The 16,833-nt window shown below is 47.3% G+C and overlaps 2 protein-coding genes across 2 annotated transcripts; one reads left to right on the top strand and one right to left on the bottom strand.

Moving 5' to 3' along the window:
• Window positions 1-264: 264 nt before the first annotated feature.
• si:dkey-11p23.7 (V-set and Ig domain-containing protein) lies at window positions 265-2,605 on the bottom strand. Its single transcript, XM_040030910.1, has 3 exons — window positions 2,436-2,605; window positions 1,309-1,698; window positions 265-1,093 (listed from the first exon to the last, which is right to left on the bottom strand). The coding sequence occupies exons 1-3, from the start codon at window positions 2,488-2,490 to the stop codon at window positions 669-671; spliced, it is 870 nt and encodes a 289-aa protein (XP_039886844.1). The 5' UTR covers window positions 2,491-2,605; the 3' UTR covers window positions 265-668.
• A 6,155-nt stretch (window positions 2,606-8,760) lies between these two features.
• LOC120732968 (sialic acid-binding Ig-like lectin 15) lies at window positions 8,761-15,216 on the top strand. Its single transcript, XM_040030906.1, has 3 exons — window positions 8,761-9,100; window positions 13,871-14,242; window positions 14,639-15,216. Exons 1-3 carry the CDS (start codon window positions 9,055-9,057, stop codon window positions 15,073-15,075), a joined length of 855 nt encoding a protein of 284 aa, XP_039886840.1. The 5' UTR covers window positions 8,761-9,054; the 3' UTR covers window positions 15,076-15,216.
• The last annotated feature ends 1,617 nt before the right edge of the window (window positions 15,217-16,833 follow it).

Below are 16,833 nucleotides of genomic sequence, written 5' to 3'. Positions count from 1 at the left end.
GTCCAAAACGATTCACATCTTTACACCTTTAAACTCTAAATGTTCTTTATTGTCAGGCTAACAATTTAAAGACTTCAGTAACTTTACTGTTAAATGGATTTAATGTCCAACAACAACATTAATGAGCAAATTTCAACAAATATTAAGTTTGCAGATGATGTGCATCTTTATTCATCAGTTGTTTCAGACTTTATTTCCTCAAGTTTCCTGTAAAAACCTGAAATCATTTGGTAATAAAAGCAAAAACAAAGCAAACAATTCTCATTCTACTTAATTCTAGTGGATTTTATTGCTTAAATAAAGAAACTTTCAGTAAATGCACATCAAATGTGGCTAATGATGAGCAAATAAGTCAACTTCATTTCGATGTACTCTCAGCCGCCACTTTTTGAGGCACACCACACCCATTTTTGCTCCATGGCACAGATCTGTGAGGCGCTTATGATCCGTGATGATGTGAAGCTGAGGACTCCTCAGCGTCATGTTCACCCAATCAGCTCGAAGCAGGAATCATACACAGATCTTTTTACGTTTATGACCTCAGCAGCGAGGCGTGTATTTGTCTCATCAGCATGAAGACATGTTTACTGTTTGATCAGCTTCTAGATCATACTGTTCTAACTCAATGATTACATATATTTTTACCATGATTATATGACTGGCATCAGTCATTTCCTCCAGCAGCTGAGCCCCTGCAGAGCTCCGCCCTGCACCATCCACACCCCCATCCCCACCAGCAGGAGGACTTTTGCCCCCAGAGACACTGACAGGAGGAGCAGGAGAGGAGGTGAAGCCCCGGCCAGAGAGAGAGGGGGCTGGGGGGGCAGGACATACAGGGTGGCCTGCTCTTTACCCAGTGGGTTGGAGGCGCTGCAGGTGTACTGTTGGCCTGGCTCCACGTCTCTCAGCTGGCTGACGGTGTGGTAGTGGCCGGTGGAGCCCTGAGCCAGCGGCCTGAGCAGAGAGCCCTCCAGCAGGTCGTCCGGGCCGAGCCACTGGACGTCCGGCAGCGGGGAGCCCTGGACCTGACACAGCGCCCTGTACCCGGACTGCTCAGTGCCCTCCACCGACAGGCCCAGGATCTTTGGAGGAGCTGGAGGAGGAGGAAGAGGAGTCAGATGCTGTGGAAGCCTTCATGCATCTTAATCCTACTAGATTAAAGGTTCTAGCTGCGAGCTAACTGTTGTAATAGAAAATCCACCCTTAAAATCAGCTGACTGTGTTTCAAAAAGCTTCACTACACCAAGCTGAAGAACAAGTGCTGGACTGTTTCTGGGTCAGCTGTGGGCAGAGTGATTTGGGCGGTACCTTCCACTCTCAGTCTGGTCCCCATCTTGTCCTCGAAGCTGATGTGTTCTCGTCCTTGAACCTCCACTCGGCAGTAGTAGCGTCCGTTATCCTGCAGGATGGTGTTACTGATGCGCAGCGACAGGTCGTGCTCCCGCGGGTTTCCCTCCAGCCGATAGCGCTGGTCCTGCTTCGGCCCCGGCTCACAGGTGGGGGCTCCGGACCGGCTGGTGCAGCGGTACAGGACGGTGGCTCCCTGCCCGTGGCCCAGACGCCACACGACCTGCAGGGAGGAATGCTGGGAGTGCTGCGGATGGCCGAAGGTGCACGGCAGCACCACCGGGTAGCCCTCGATGCCTCGTACCTCCGGCTGAACCTTCACAAACCAGCCGTCTTCTGCAGAGCTGAGGGCTGATGGGAAAAAACAGTAGTTCAAGTAAAAATCTGTTATAAGTAGCAGAATGTTGCTGTTGTTGCTGGACAACCACAGAAGAAGCTTAAGCTTCATTGTTTGCTGATGTCACCTGAGAGGCTAAGTGCAGCTGTTATGCAGCCACCTACCACTAGCTGGTGCTGTAGCTGCAGCAGGGTATCAGTGCTCAGTGAGCTGTTGGAGTCCCTGAACTCTGTAATGCTGTTAGCAAAATGACCAACAGCACAATGATTCATGGCGAATGGCTATGAGTGTGCAGAGTCGTGACCACGCCCACTCACCGTCTGGAAACAAGGATACAAAAGCTCCCTGCAGCTTTTCCTTAAACCTGAATCACTGAATCATTGTGCTTTACCTCCTTTGTCACAATAATCTAACATCATTATTTTACTTAAGACCTGAAAACAAAAACCGTCAGATGACTCACAGACCTGTAGTCAGACCTCTTAGAACCGGAGCAGTCGCCCCCTGGTGGTCATTACAAATACAAGTTTGGGTTTGTGAAGCACTGATGTGATTCAGAGACACAACAGATGCACAAATGGCAAATAAAGCACACTTATTATACATTTGGCTCATTTTTAAGCTCCTCATCACTTTTCTAAAGTTCTGCCGTTTCTCTGAAAGAATCTGTGAGGATGCTTCTGTCTGTATTAAAGCACAGAAATGACATCACATCCTGGCACATTAAGACAACGTGCGTAAATCAGCTCACCTCGTGTGACGGACAGCAGCAGGGTCAGAGTGCTGCAGAGCAGCCGGGCGTCCATGATCCGACCAGATAAGACAAAGAAACAGGACGGCTGTGTGAGTGTGTGAGTGTGTGTGTGTGAGTGTGTGTGTGTGAGTGTGTGTGTGTGAGTGTGTGTCTGTGTGTGTGTCTGTGTGTGTGTGTGTGTGTGTGTGTGTGTGTCTGTGTGTGTGTGTGTCTGTGTGTGTGTGTGTGTGTGTGTGTCTGTGTGTGTGTGTGTGTGTGTGTGTGTGTGTGTGTGTGTGTGTGTGTGTGTGTGTGTGTGTGTGTGTGTGTGTGTGTGTGTCTGTGTGTGTGTGTGTGTGTGTGTGTGTGTGTCTGTGTGTGTCTGTGTGTGTGTGTGAGTCAGTCCCTCCCAGGACGTCGCTCATGATTTTCCGTTTCTCTATTTATACCCCTTCAAGCTTCCATGTGATTTGAACTTTGCTGTGTTTGCACGACTGAAACCGTGAAGAGGAACTCAGGTCTGAGCTGCAGAAATAAAATCAGCTCAACACGTTTGGATGAAAGTATTCACACCGTGTACTCGTGAACAAGTACAATAGTGTAGAAATACTCCAAGAAATACACGAGTAACATGCTGAACGTGCGCATGTCATCCCTGCACTCTGCAGTCTCACAATGTTGTATTATTTTATGTTTCTTTCCTTTCTTAGTGAAATTTTAGATTATTTTAACTACTGTTTTATTTTTAATATTTTATGTACTGAACTGGATCCTGTGTTCTGTCCTCAGGATTCTACATCCTGATTGTAAGTAAAGATAAAACGATTAATAGTAAAATATTACAGTTTGTATTTTAGATCAAATCGATAAAGAGAACGTGCTGAAAAGCTGACGAGCGGACGGGTGAGGTCAACAGTCGGCAGGTTAGAAGCATCGTTTGTTTGAAATTAAAGTCCTCAAATGTTGACTGATTACATTTCTGCCACCTGGGGGCAGTGTGCTCCCCCTGCATGCCCTGCTGCTCTTTCTCTTTCTCCCAACCCTAGTTTGACTTCAGGTTTGGACATAAACCCACTGCGGTGGTTTCTTCAAATACAGGAGATACATGAGAGGTGGAGGAAGATCTCAGCCTGGACGTTTACTGTCTTATGTAGTCTGGAAGATGAGTGGATGATGGTGGGGTGGGTGCTGTTTTCTCTGTGGTGGGGTTGGGTGGGCTGTCCCGGGCTCTGTGGGGCCAGGCGGCGCTGCTGTACTGGGCCCCAGTCCTGATGGGCCTGGGCCCCCTTTCCCTGGTGGGTCGCAGAGTATGGGGGTGCCTAGTGGGGTCAGCGGGGGAGCTGGCCCCAGGGAGGGGCCACTTGCCCCTCCCTTCCTTCCCTCCACATCTCCAGCTGCCTCCCTCTTCCCGCTCCACCACAACCACCCACACATGCAGGGCCTTGGAGTAGCGGTATGTCACCAGGGTGCAGAGGAGGCTACCCCCCCCCTCTGTCCCCTTCTGGCTGCCTCTGCCTCAATTTTATCCCCCTTAGACATTCACATTACTCACACTCTCATTACACATACATATAGGATCTTGGGGGTGGGCACGATACACGGAATCCAAAGTACCATCAGGGTGTACACCTCACCCCTGGCGTCGTTGCCCACCTCTCAATGTTAAATACACGTAGACATTGAGGGCTAGCAGGAGGGACCATGCGCTTACCTGCTGCTCTCTGGCAGGTAGCTCCATGCCCTCCTGGGTTTTAAATGCACCTTAGAACACACATGCATCAACACTACAATGAGCGGGTGGAGGGAGGTTTGGAGTCTTCTCTCACCCCCATTCTCTGCGGCCTGCTGGAGCGGGGGGGCTAGGAGGAGGAGTTGGCCGTCCGACTGCGGTCTGGAGTGTGGGGCCTCCCTGCTGCTGCGGAGTCGGGGCGGTCTGCCTCTCCCCACCGCAGGGAAAAGGGTAACACCACCTGGGTCTGGGTGCAGTTCCCCCCTCCAGGGGCAAGGGTACCTAGACCCGGTTTGTAGAGTACGCTTGGGGAGTGTGACCGTGTGTACAGCGTCTCTTTATGTCTGTCTCCACGTTGGTTGAGTGTGGAGTAAGTGCATATGAGAGCATGAGGGTGGGAATGGATGTTTGTGTCTGTGTGTGCCTGTATGTCTGTGTCTATATGTCAGGTTGGGTATCAGACGCCACCTCTCTGGGGACATCTCAGGCCCTCCAAGGTTTGGAGGCCTATCTCCACCCACCACCACTTCCCCTGCCAGTGGCGGACTCCCTCAGACATCGGTGCGTTGGTGGTTCTTTGTGTCTGGGGGTGGGCGTCCGGGTACACACCGGCTCACTCCTTGGCGGCCGCTTATCGGGGCCTGGAGCCTGGGGCTCGCTTGGGCCACTTCGGAGGTGGGGTGCCCCCGGCCTCTCGGCCTGGGGCTCGGTCACTCAGGCACGGCTGGCTGCCAGCGGAGCTCACGGGCGCGTCACTGCAACCCCCCCTGGCTTCTGCTCCGCGGCTGCTGAGTGAGCCCTCATCTGGGACTCTCCTCAGCTCTTTCTGGGACAGTGGCGCGGCTGCCCCTCTGTTGGTCTTCCGTGGTCTCTTGTGTTCTGGGGGCCTCTGGATGTCTGGAGTTTTGATCTCCTCCATACCTGCTTCATGCCCTGGAGGACGGGGCTGTGGCCCCCCCACACCCTCTAGCAGATCATTACATGAAGGAACCTTTTAAAAAACAAGCGCGTCCATGCTCACAGGTGTACACACGGGTGATCACACCCACAAACTACACCCTTTTTGGCTCCTACCTCAAAGCACACTGTGTTCTGTCGATCTTATGTGCTGCACAATAATGTTTAATATTTAGTATTTACTGTCATATTCCCATATATCATTGTGATGTTGTTTATTCTATTACTCTTGTTCTCTTCTGCTTGTTTTCTTTTTTCTTTCTCAGCAGGTGATCCAGGTGATCGATATATGCATTTTTTTTTGTCTGCTTATTTAGTTGATTTTTGTTTTTTGGCCTTCTCCCCCGTCCCTCTTCCCCGCTGCCCCCCCCCCCCCCTCTTCCTTTCTCCTTTTTCTTTTCCCCAGTCAAGTCTGTCCTGTATTCAGCAAGTGAAAATAAAAAATAAATAAAATAAACAATAAAAGGTGAATCAAATAGACCATTACGGCTGGGATGGTCCATTTGGTAAAGTAAATCCGTTGGGCATCTTTTTTTGCCTTTAGACAATAATTCTGATGCAAAAGAGCCAAACGGGACAGGCAGAAAAGAAACAAAAAATAGTATATTTAACCACAAATTTCCGATAAGAACATTTAAAGTTAAGTTTTGCTCTGTGTTTATTCTGCTTTTGTGATGCAAAGCTACGCTACTGCAGTCCCAGAGCTTGAAACGAGCAAAAGTCCAGAGTTTGAATATAAAATGAAAATGATTTCCAGACTTGGACGTAGCTAAATCCCATGAAGCTGCTGTTCATGCGTATATGTGTACTAACAGAATGTCTCTCTGCATGCACGTAAATGTTCCTGTGCACATCAGCACGCATCATAAAACAAACACAACAAACGAAAAAACCTGATAAATGGAAGCGTGTGACTCAGACTGTGATGCTGTTTTCTTTATATGAACTGAAACTGTTCATGTGCCTCATGCAAGCTTTCACTTCATGAGTCCATAATGTTGCTCCACAGTTGGAAACACGTCTTCATTTTAAAACAGTCCCATTAATGTCCCAGTCTGACCCTCACATTTCCACGTTGACCTGGAAATAATGAAAATGTGGAGGATTCAGAAACATTCAAAGGTATTTTAAACTGCAGCCACAGATCGGGATCACTCGGGTCCAAACACAGTGAGTGCTCCATCAGCACATCAACATGTGGAGCTAAATTCAATCTGTAAAGACACATAAAATATAAGTAAAAATAAAAGGTGTAAAACCGGTTGGGAAGTGGTCTCTGTTTCTCTGCTTCGTCTACGTGACAGGAAACACTTAGTTTAGAGGTGACGGTTTTCTCAGAACTTCCTGTTTTACTCTCCGTGTGCAGTCAGTCTGAGGATGAGGCCCGCTACATGCATCACAGCCCTCCTATCTTATCAGTGTTATTCAGAGATGGGCGCGTTACTGTAATCTGATTACTTTTTTCAGGTAACGAGTAAAGTAAGGGATTACTATTGCAAAAACGGTAATTAGATTACCGTTACTTTCCCGTAAGAACGCTGCGTTACTGCGTTACTAAAACCGTGATTTTCCTGCGAGTGTCTCATGACAGTGACGTAAGCGAGCGCGACGTTCGTGACAACAGCTGTGTGCAGATCAACAATGGATCACATATCGAGTGCAGAGAGAGTATGAGCGTGCAGCGTTTAAAGCGTGGAAGTACTGACCTTACTTTGAGTTTGATTCCATAAAAAGTGACAAAAACATTAGTGTCCGTTGTGCGTGGGAAGAAAACTTATTTTTACAGCGAAAAAAAACCCCTAAACTTCCAAACAAGCACCGAGTAGCTACGACGTAATGGGAAACTCACAGAGAAACTCGCGGATTCTTCCACTGACCGCTGCACACCTGCACCACGGTAAACCTCCGCCTGCCCCACTCCTGCTTTACAGGTGAAAATAGAGCAACAGGACCGCTGAGTCTTTGACTTTATTTATTTTCTGCTGTGTTTTACTTGCATCTATTTGAAAGACTGAGTGTAAACACACAAAATATTTTATTTTATGAGCTGGAATGTGCAGAAAATAGGTTTAAATATTAAACTAATTTCTTCCAGTCAGAGAATGTTGCAGATAATTTAATGTTTGCTTGATGCATAAAGTTAAAAGATTAAAACTAATAAAACAAGTTTTAAAAAGAGACTTTTCCATTTGATTACATTTTGTATGATGGATTATGCAGAAAAAGTAGAATTGGGCTGAAAGATCTATCGCTTTATCACCTCTTCAGGTTGTAAATCGTGTTTTTAAAAAGTAACTAAGTAACTAAGTAATTAATTACTTTTGAAAATAAGTAATCAGTAAAGTAACAGGATTACTTTTTTGGGGAAGTAATTGGTAATTATTTACTGATTACTTTTTTCAAGTAACTTGACCAACACTGGTGTTATTCAGTTTAAACCAAATGTTTGCAGATGTGGGGCAGCATGGTGTGGGGCCACAGTGGGGTAACAAATAATACCATAAAACAGACTCTCGCTCACAGCTGCAAAAGTCAAACTCTGCACATAAGTACCAGCTATGTTACAGCGGCTGAATGAAGAGAGCTGTCCAAGAGCAGCTTCATGAGGTCTGCACCAGCCTGATGCTCAGCTACGTTTCTTAATGACTGTTTTAAAGGCCTGTGCTGCAGGTTTGGGAGGCGCACACAAGCTTCAGTTCATGGTCGGCTTATCAGCGTTTTTGAAATGATGCCATGCTTTTATTTTCCAGTTGAATTAAAAGCGCCTCATATACAGTACGGCGACGTCCTTCTCTCAGCCTTATATCACATATGAGACGTAAAACATGTGCTGCTTTCACCTTCTTACTGTCTCCTGTCTGGTGTTTCCTTGTTATTACATCGTAGCAGACATGCAGGTGTGGGTGACCTGTGGGGCTGTGTGGGCGGGGCCACATGTGTCTGAAGCGGGTCTCGTCACAGAAACGCCATTGAAGGGCTGTGAAGTAAACAAAGTCTGAGTATTTAGAAACCTTAAATATGTTTGATATTGTTCATTATTTAAATGTCAGAAATCAAACTGAAGCAGGTTTGAGTCAGAGACCCGAGCATCAGCTCTGCCATGATCCTGGAGCGTTTTGTGTTTATTCTAATTTTGCTGTTAGTTCTCAGGGTTTGGTTCTTGTGTTTAGTGCTCAAGTGTTTTATCAGCCCTTCCTGTGTCTCCCTCTGTGCTCTGTTCGTGTCCCCGAGTCATGTTGTAAAACAGTCTGTTTCCTGTTTTACTTTGTAGGTTGTGTCGTCTCGTTCCTGTGTGCCATGTCCTGATTACCTGGTGTGTGTATTTATGGTGTGTGTCTGCCTGTGCTCCTCGTCGCGTCGTCTGTGTTTCTCTGCATTAGTTGGTTGGCAAGTAAGCAAGCTAGAAGACTGGCAAAGTTATGGAAGAAACACATTAACAAGAGAATTCTGAGTAAAACCAAAGTTACTTTCCCTAGTAACTAGTTACTTTGAAAGTAACGAGTAACTTGAAGTAACTGAGTTACTTTTGAGAGAAGTAACTAGTAATGTAACTAAGTTACTATTTTAAAGTAACTTACCCAACACTGATCAAGACAGAATCTAAAACCTATTATAAGAACAAAAATTCAGTCAAAACAGGAACCACAGACTCAAACGAATCAAGAATCGAGCAGAGAAATCATCACAGTGACAAGCACACTGTGAAAAGCAGCTTCGTCACAGAGACAGGCTTTGATGAAGACCACCAGACTCCAGCAAACGTCCTGATTGACAAACATGAAAACACAAAGAAAACAGGCAGTAAAATGTGTGAAACCCTGAGGTGGCCCTGGGCTCGCTCACATATTTATTCTTCTCTCTAACTAACAGGAAATGATCAATTTAGAAATGACACATTTGACACTTCCTGAATTTGTTGTTTGACGGCTTCATTTCTTTGTCAGTCTGAGGATGTGGCCGCAGCGTTTCTCCCTCATTCTGAGTGCGATCGTCTCAGGTAAGAACTTTGAATCTGGGTTGAAGCAGGATGGCACCAGAGAGGATCATAAGACTCGCAGTAGAGATATCCTGACTTTAGATCTGGATTTTCCTTTAAGTCATTCATTCAGACACACAGGACATGAGATTTTATTAATGTATTTCCGTCACTGAAAGTCACGGCGGTCGGTGGTGAACACCACAGCACAGAGTCAAAGGAGCTTGGAAAGAAAAGCGTCTGGACTTCTTTAAGTTGCTTGAAGACGTTTCACCTCTCATCCGAGAAGCTTCTTCAGTTCTAAGGTCAAATGGTGGAGAGTCCCAGATATAAACCTAGTGGGAGTTTCCCCCCACAGAGGGACAAAAGGACCCCCTGATGATCCTCTAATCGCCTGAGCCAAGGTGTGAAACTGGGTGTGGGTCCCAATCAGCCAGAGTTTCGGGTGAGTTCATTGTGTCCTTGTGTGTGAAAGAGTGACCTTTATCCTTAAGATGCAGATGGACTGCTGAGTCTTGTCCTGTGGAGGTGGCTCTTCTGTGTTGGGCCATGCACTTGTGAAGTGGCTGTTTGGTTTCTCCAATGTAGAGGTCTGAGCATTCCTCGCTGCACTGTACAGCATACACCACATTGTTAAGTCTGTGTTTTGGCGTTTTGTCTTTCGGGTGAACCAGTTTCTGTTTGAGCGTGTTGCTGGGTCTGAAATGCACCGGGATGTCATGCTTGGAGAAAACTCTCCTGAGTTTCTCTGATACACCGACTACATAGGGGATGACAATGTTGTTGCGTCTGTCCTTCTTATCCTCCCTCGCTGGTGTCTGGTCTTCTTTTCTGTGCCTCTTTGCTGACTTTATAAACACCCATTTAGGATAGCCGCACGTTTTGAGTGCTTCCTTTACATGTGTGTGTTCCTTCTTTTTCCCTTCAGGCTTAGAGGGAACATGTTCTGCCCGGTGGTGTAGGGTCCTAATTACTCCAAGTTTGTGTTCCAGAGGGTGATGGGAGTCAAAGAGGAGGTACTGGTCCGTGTGTGTGGGCTTCCGGTAAACTTCGATGTTGAGGTTGCCGTTCTCTTCAATGTGCACAGCGCAGTCCAGGAAAGGCAAACAGTTGTCCTTTGTGTCTTCCCTGGTGAACTTGATGTTTTTATCCACAGCGTTAATGTGCGCAGTGAAGGATTCCACTTCTTGTGTCTTGATTTTGACCCAGGTGTCGTCCACATATCTGTACCAGTGGCTGGGTACTCTTCCTTTGAAAGAGCCAAGAGCCTTCCTTTCCACTTCCTCCATGTAAAGGTTGGCTACAATAGGTGACACGGGGGAGCCCATGGCACAGCCATGTTTTTCTCTGTAAAAGCCTTCGTTGTAGTTGAAATATGTAGTGGTGAGGCAGAGGTCTAACAGTGTGCAGGTCTGATCGGGTGTGACGTTGGTCCTGTCCTCCAAGGAGCTGTCTTCTTGTAGTCGTTTTCTGACCGTCTCCACGGCCTCCGTGGTGGGTATGCAAGTGAAGAGAGAGACTACATCAAAGGACACCATGGTTTCATCTGGATCCAGGGTAAGTTTCTGGACCTTGTCGGTGAAGTCGGTGGAGTTCTTGATGTGGGGTGGGGTGTTCCCCACGAGAGGAGCAAGGATGGTAGCAAGGTGTTTAGCAATGTTGTAAGTGGCTGAGTTTATGCGACTGACTATGGGTCTGAGTGGGACAGCTTCCTTGTGGATTTTAGGAAGTCCGTAGATGCAGGGTATGGCATCCCCTGGGTAAAGGCAGTGATATGTAAGGCGGTCAATAATTTTGTCCTTTTCAAAGTCTTGAAGGCAAGCTATAACTTTCTTTTTGTAGCTGCTTGTGGGGTCTCGCTTTAGGGCTTCGTAGGTATTGTTGTCACTGAGGAGAGTAGTGATCTTTGTGTGGTAATCTGTAGTGTTTAGGACCACGGTGCATCTTCCCTTATCAGCTGGTAAAACAGTGATGTTGTGGTCTTTGCTCAGGGAAGCGACGGCCTTCTTTTCCTGTATTGTGAGGTTGGATGGAGGGACTTTGGCACTGGAGAGGGTAGCTGAGACTTTCATCCTGATTTGCTCTGCTTCTGTCTGTGATAATTTATTAATCCGTATGGCAGATTCTGTGGCTGTGATGAGGTCCACTATGGGCAACTGTTGTGGAGAAATGGCAAAATTGAGTCCTTTGGCTAATACTCTCTTTTCAGGTTCAGTGAGAATCCTGTCTGAAAAGTTCTTGACCCATTTCTCCTGACTGACTTCAGGTGTGTTTTCTTCTCTGAGTTGTGTAGGTTCAGGATGAGGAGTGTGTGTTTTTGAAAGCAAGGTGTGAAATTTCCTGCGTTGTCTTTCTTTTCCTTTAGAGTGTTGGGCCCGCTGAGCTTTGTCCACAAACTTGTAAACCTCTTCTAAGATTGGAGAGGGTAGAAGGATTTCCAGTTCCTGCAGGGTCTGGCTGATCTTGATCTGGAGGGCATCTATGGTGAAATGGACCTGTCTTATCCTTTCACTTAAAAGGTGATTTTGTGCTCTCTGTAGAATCAAGTCTGCTCTGTATCCCCTGACAGTGGATCCAAGGCGCAGGCTCTTAGGAACAACTCTGCTTTGTCTGCATCTTAGGTTGAAATGGAGATGGTTCCTATAATCCGCTAGTTTCCTTGATTCCCTTTCATACTCCCGCACCAGTTGAAGGGTGTTCCTCCCAAAATGTACGGCAATATGTCAGCCACTTATAACATTGCTAAACACCTTGCTACCATCCTTGCTCCTCTCGTGGGGAACACCCCACACCACATCAAGAACTCCACCGACTTCACCGACAAGGTCCAGAAACTTACCCTGGATCCAGATGAAACCATGGTGTCCTTTGGTGTAGTCTCTCTCTTCACTTGCATACCCACCACGGAGGCCGTGGAGACTGTCAGAAAACGACTACAAGAAGACAGCTCCTTGGAGGACAGGACCAACTTCACACCCGATCAGACCTGCACACTGTTAGACCTCTGCCTCACCACTACATACTTCAAATACAACGAAGGCTTTTACAGACAAAAACATGGCTGTGCCATGGGCTCCCCCGTGTCACCTATTGTAGCCAACCTTTACATGTAGGAAGTGGAAAGGAAGGCTCTTGGCTCTTTCAAAGGAAGAGTACCCAGCCACTGGTACAGATATGTGGACGACACCTGGGTCAAAATCAAGACACAAGAAGTGGAATCCTTCACTGCGCACATTAACGCTGTGGATAAAAACATCAAGTTCACCAAGGAAGACACAAAGGACAACTGTTTGCCTTTCCTGGACTGCGCTGTGCACATTGAAGAGAACGGCAACCTCAACATCGAAGTTTACCGGAAGCCCCCACACACGGACCCGTACCTCCTGTTCGACTCCCATCACCCTCGGGAACACAAACTTGGAGTAATCAGGACCCTACACCACCGGGCAGAACATGTTCCCTCTAAGCCTGAAGGGAAAAAGAAGGAACACACACATGTAAAGGAAGCACTCAAAACGTGCGGCTATCCTAAATGGGCGTTCTTAAAGTCAGCAAAGAGGACACAGAAAAGAAGACCAGACACCAGCGAGGGAGGATAAGAAGGACAGACGCAACAACATTGTCATCCCCTATGTAGCCGGTGTATCAGAGAAACTCAGAGTTTTCTCCAAGCACGACATCCCAGTGTATTTCAGACCCAGCAACACGCTCAGACAGAAACTGGTTCACCCGAAAGACAAAACGCCAAAACACAGACTTAACAATGTGGTGTATGCTGTACAGTGCAGCGAGGAATGCCCAGACCTCTACATTGGAGAAACCAAACAGCCACTTCACAAGCGCATGGCACAACACAGAAGAGCCACCTCCACAGGACAAGACTCAGCAGTCCATCTGCATCTTAAGGATAAAGGTCACTCTTTCGAGGATGCCAATGTTCACATTTTGGACAGAGAGGACAGATGGTTTGAAAGAGGAGTGAAAGAAGCCATCTATGTCCACTGTGAGCGACCATCTTTGAACAGAGGCGGGGTTTATGACACCAACTCTCTGCCATCTATGATCCAGTTTTGAGATCCTTCCCAGACGCCTTAACGCCCACTCACATCCTGGGCCATCTGACCTCAGGAATTCGCATGATAAGGTGGGGCCAGGTTTCACAATGAGCTCACCCGAAACTCTGGCTGATTGGGACCCACACCCAGTTTCACACCTTGGCTCAGGCGATTAGAGGATCATCAGGGGGTCCTTTTGTCCCTCTGTGGGGGAAACTCCCACTAGGTTTATATCTGGGACTCTCCACCATTTGACCTTAGAACTGAAGAAGCTTCTCGGATGAGAGGTGAAACGTCTTCAAGCAACTTAAAGAAGTCCAGATGCTTTTCTTTGCAAGCTCCTTTGACTACGATGACCTGGATGACTGAGAACCTTCACAGACACCACAGCACAGAGGTTAGACAGAGGCAGGAAAGTGCAAAGTTCCCCACAGAGTGATGCAAGCAGAACCACAGCACGCTCCACAACCAGCAGGAAAATCACTGAGACTCCAGAGCTTTCTCAAACCAGGCCACAGATGGATAAATGTGTCCTCGTTGGACCAGGAGCGTCTCTGAAGGCCGAGGGGCTCCTGGTCCAGACGCAGCAGGCTGGAGGATGTTCTGCAGGTCTTATAGAACCTGCTGCTGGTGTCTCAGAGCATCTTCAGAGGTCTGCTAGAGTCCCAGTGTCGCTGGTTGGAGCTGTGCAGTGATTTCAAACAGTGAAAATAACCATCCAGATGTGTTCTGTCAGGTTCTGTCTCAGCTGGATGGAAGCTGACCGTCTCTCCAGGGGTCAGAGTCTCCAGAGGGGAAGATGCTGTCCTCGGCTGCTTCTTCACCCCCACACGGGATTATTCAGGAATGATCAAGGTCACATGGAAGTTCACAGCATCAAACGCTCCTCCGTTCTTGGACTGTCCAGTAAAAAATGAGTCCGTGCATGGAGCCAATCCCTGTGCATTTTCCGATTTAAAACATTCGCTGAAAGGAGACCCTCGATGGGGGGATGGGTCGCTCCTCATCAGGGATGCACAGCTGACTGATAACGGCGCGTACTTCTGCAGAGTGGAGCTCGACGGGTGGAAGAACTTTAAGGAAGCAAAGACAGAGCTTTATGTTGGAGGTAAGGTCGAGTTCAGCTTTTACTGAAAGTTATCAAAGTCGTATGAGTCACTTTCTTCTGTGGTGCAAAGACTGTAATGAAAGATAGCCACACAGCGACCTTCTGACTCTGCCGAGGTTTGAGTCACACTGGACTGTAAATTATTCAGCGGTGACCTGTAGCCGTCCATCCTGCAGGCTTCTCTGTGCAGCTGAAGATCCAACATCCAGAGATGCAAGTTGTTCTGAAGATTGTTGTCAAAGCTGCGTCTGAAGCCAGACTCTGACTCAGGCTCATGGCTGGAAGCCAATGAACAAACCAGAGTGAATGGAGCAGAGAGCGTTTCATGCCAGGCTGGTTTAAGGTGTCACATGATGGAAAACCATTTTTAATCACTTTTCTGCTTCTTGTTCCCAGCTGAGCCTCACATCCTGAACCTCTCTGTGGTGGAGATGCCCTGTGGCTCAGACAGCGCCCCCCGGAGGCTGCAGTGTCAAGCTGAAGGTAACCCGCTGCCTAAGATTGCGTGGCTGCCGGCCTCCAGACGCATGTTAGAGAACAAGGGTGAGTCCTCACAGTCCAGCCCGTACCATGTGACCAGCTGTGTGCCGTACCTGGAGGAGGAGGAGCTCACCTGCAGGGCGGAGGGTGCACTAAACCACACGGAGAGGACGTATCGAACCAGAGAGGCTCAGGATCAGAGTGAAGAGAGTGAAGAGAGTGAAGAGAGCGACTCTCTGAAGATCTCTCTGATCGTGCGTGGTGTCATCGCTCTCCTGATCCTGATCGCAGGAATCGTCTTTTACTGCCTGAGTGAGCTCCTGTTTCTACTCAGTGCTGCCAGGTTCTCTTAGTGGTCACTCCAGATATTGCAACATAAAACAACCTGTGGCCTGTTCAGAGCTTAGTTTGAGGCAGCTGGGGTCCGTTCTTCGTACGTGGCTTACTACATCCAAGATCAAATCATCGCGCTAACCGTGAGCTCGCTATTCCGGTTCTCCGAACACACCTGCTGTTGACGATTAGTACAGCTGGATGAAGTAATGTGAGATCACTGGGTGTCGTAAAAGGGGCTACGCATCGATAGTAGAAACATTGATCGGCAACCCTCTGATTGGTCGGCGAAAATGTCGAAGGAGCGCGCTCGGCTCGGTATTTTTCGGCAGCAGAGCAAGAACTCCTGAGTGAGGGATTTCAGGAGTTTCAGAGTTTAATTAAAACGCAAGGGAACACTGCAAAGGCTGCAAAAGCAAGGAGAGAGGGCTGGCAGAAAGTTGCTGACAAATTAAACTCGTAAGTAATTTAATAATAACAATAATAATGGAGTGGATTGATATAGCGCTTTTCAAGGCACCCAAAGCGCTTTACAATGCCACTATTCATTCACTCTCACATTCACACACTGGTGGAGGCAGCTATAGTTGTAGCCACAGCTGCCCTGAGGCAGACTGACAGAAGCCAGGCTGCCATATCGCGCCATCGGCCCCTCTGGCCAACACCAGTAGGCGGTAGGGTAGATTTATTATATCACACGATATTATCCAATATTATATTACATTATATTATATTATGTTATATTATATCCCCTTTCACATTAGAGCCACAACAGGACCCACTAGAACATGGGAACAAGTAAAAGTGCAATATAAGAATATTCTACAGAATGGTAATATTTATCACTTATATTGCTTTTAGTCTCTTGGAAAGAGACCCTGAAATAATCTGTTTGTTTGTTCATAACAGCAACCAAGAAAAGGGCAGAGCAAAAAAAGACAGGTGGTGGTCCTGCACCCCCTCGTCAACAAGTTGGTTAAGTGAATAATACCCTCACGGGAATATCGATATCTCTCTATGAGCACACTGTCGCGCTGAGCTAAAGGATCCTGTCTGTCCCGCAATATACGCTGAATTCTGAAAACTCTCCTTATCAATCTTGCACCTTCCGCAATGGGCTTGCTCGCGTATACGGACAGGACATGACTGCGACAGGCTTCCCAAATCCACCTTCGCTTTTATAGCCGTGGTCTCTCATCTTGATTACACGAAGTAATTTACAATTACTACTCTGAAATATGAATTACATCTGAAATAATCACATACATGAAATAGAATGTTAATAGTACATTTCCCTTTTTTAGGAAATGACCTGTATGTATCTGTGTGAAATCAATAAATGGATCAAGTGCTGCATTATCTTTAGTTACATTGATAATATTTATTTATGGTGAAACAGTGGTGGAATATCGCTGTTGCTTTCGTATAAATGAAGCGGACATACCTGCGTGGGCGCGATCTAATCCTGTTTACATAAAGTAAGCCTGCTCCCGAACAGGTTTACGCTTACGGCTCTGTTGCTATGACAGCAAGTCCCGGATGAGCTTCGGGGAACCGAACGATCCAAGATCACGCGAAATCGTCAACAATCAAATCCAGCTAACCTACTTAGCGAGGTACGAAGAACGGACCCCTGGAGTCTTTCAGTCATTGTTGTCATCTTGTTTGTATGTGAAGGAAACAGTTGTCAGCAGCAGGTCTCAGACTCCGCAGCAGGAAATTCTCAGACAGTTCATTCAGCCGGCGCCGTGTCCGACTCCACTTCCCGTGAGTCCCAA

Source organism: Simochromis diagramma, unplaced genomic scaffold (genome assembly GCF_900408965.1).
Source record: "Simochromis diagramma unplaced genomic scaffold, fSimDia1.1 OVJJ01000361.1, whole genome shotgun sequence".
In the NCBI taxonomy this organism is placed as follows: Eukaryota; Metazoa; Chordata; class Actinopteri; order Cichliformes; family Cichlidae; genus Simochromis; species Simochromis diagramma.
Note: the sequence above shows the minus strand (reverse complement) of the source record. Positions and strands in the feature narration are given on the sequence as shown.

Excerpts from the sequence above, each read along its gene's own strand:
- LOC120732968 (XM_040030906.1), top strand. The coding sequence starts at position 9,055 with ATGTGGCCGCAGCGTTTCTCCCTCATTCTGAGTGCGATCGTCTCAG. Across the intron at positions 9,101-13,870 it reads TCTGAGTGCGATCGTCTCAG|GTTCTGTCTCAGCTGGATGG; the intron begins GTAAGAACTTTG and ends GTGTTCTGTCAG. Across the intron at positions 14,243-14,638 it reads GACAGAGCTTTATGTTGGAG|CTGAGCCTCACATCCTGAAC; the intron begins GTAAGGTCGAGT and ends TCTTGTTCCCAG.
- si:dkey-11p23.7 (XM_040030910.1), bottom strand. The coding sequence starts at position 2,490 with ATGGACGCCCGGCTGCTCTGCAGCACTCTGACCCTGCTGCTGTCCGTC. Across the intron at positions 1,699-2,435 it reads GCTGCTGTCCGTCACACGAG|CCCTCAGCTCTGCAGAAGAC; the intron begins GTGAGCTGATTT and ends TTTTCCCATCAG. Across the intron at positions 1,094-1,308 it reads GACCAGACTGAGAGTGGAAG|CTCCTCCAAAGATCCTGGGC; the intron begins GTACCGCCCAAA and ends CTCCTCCTCCAG.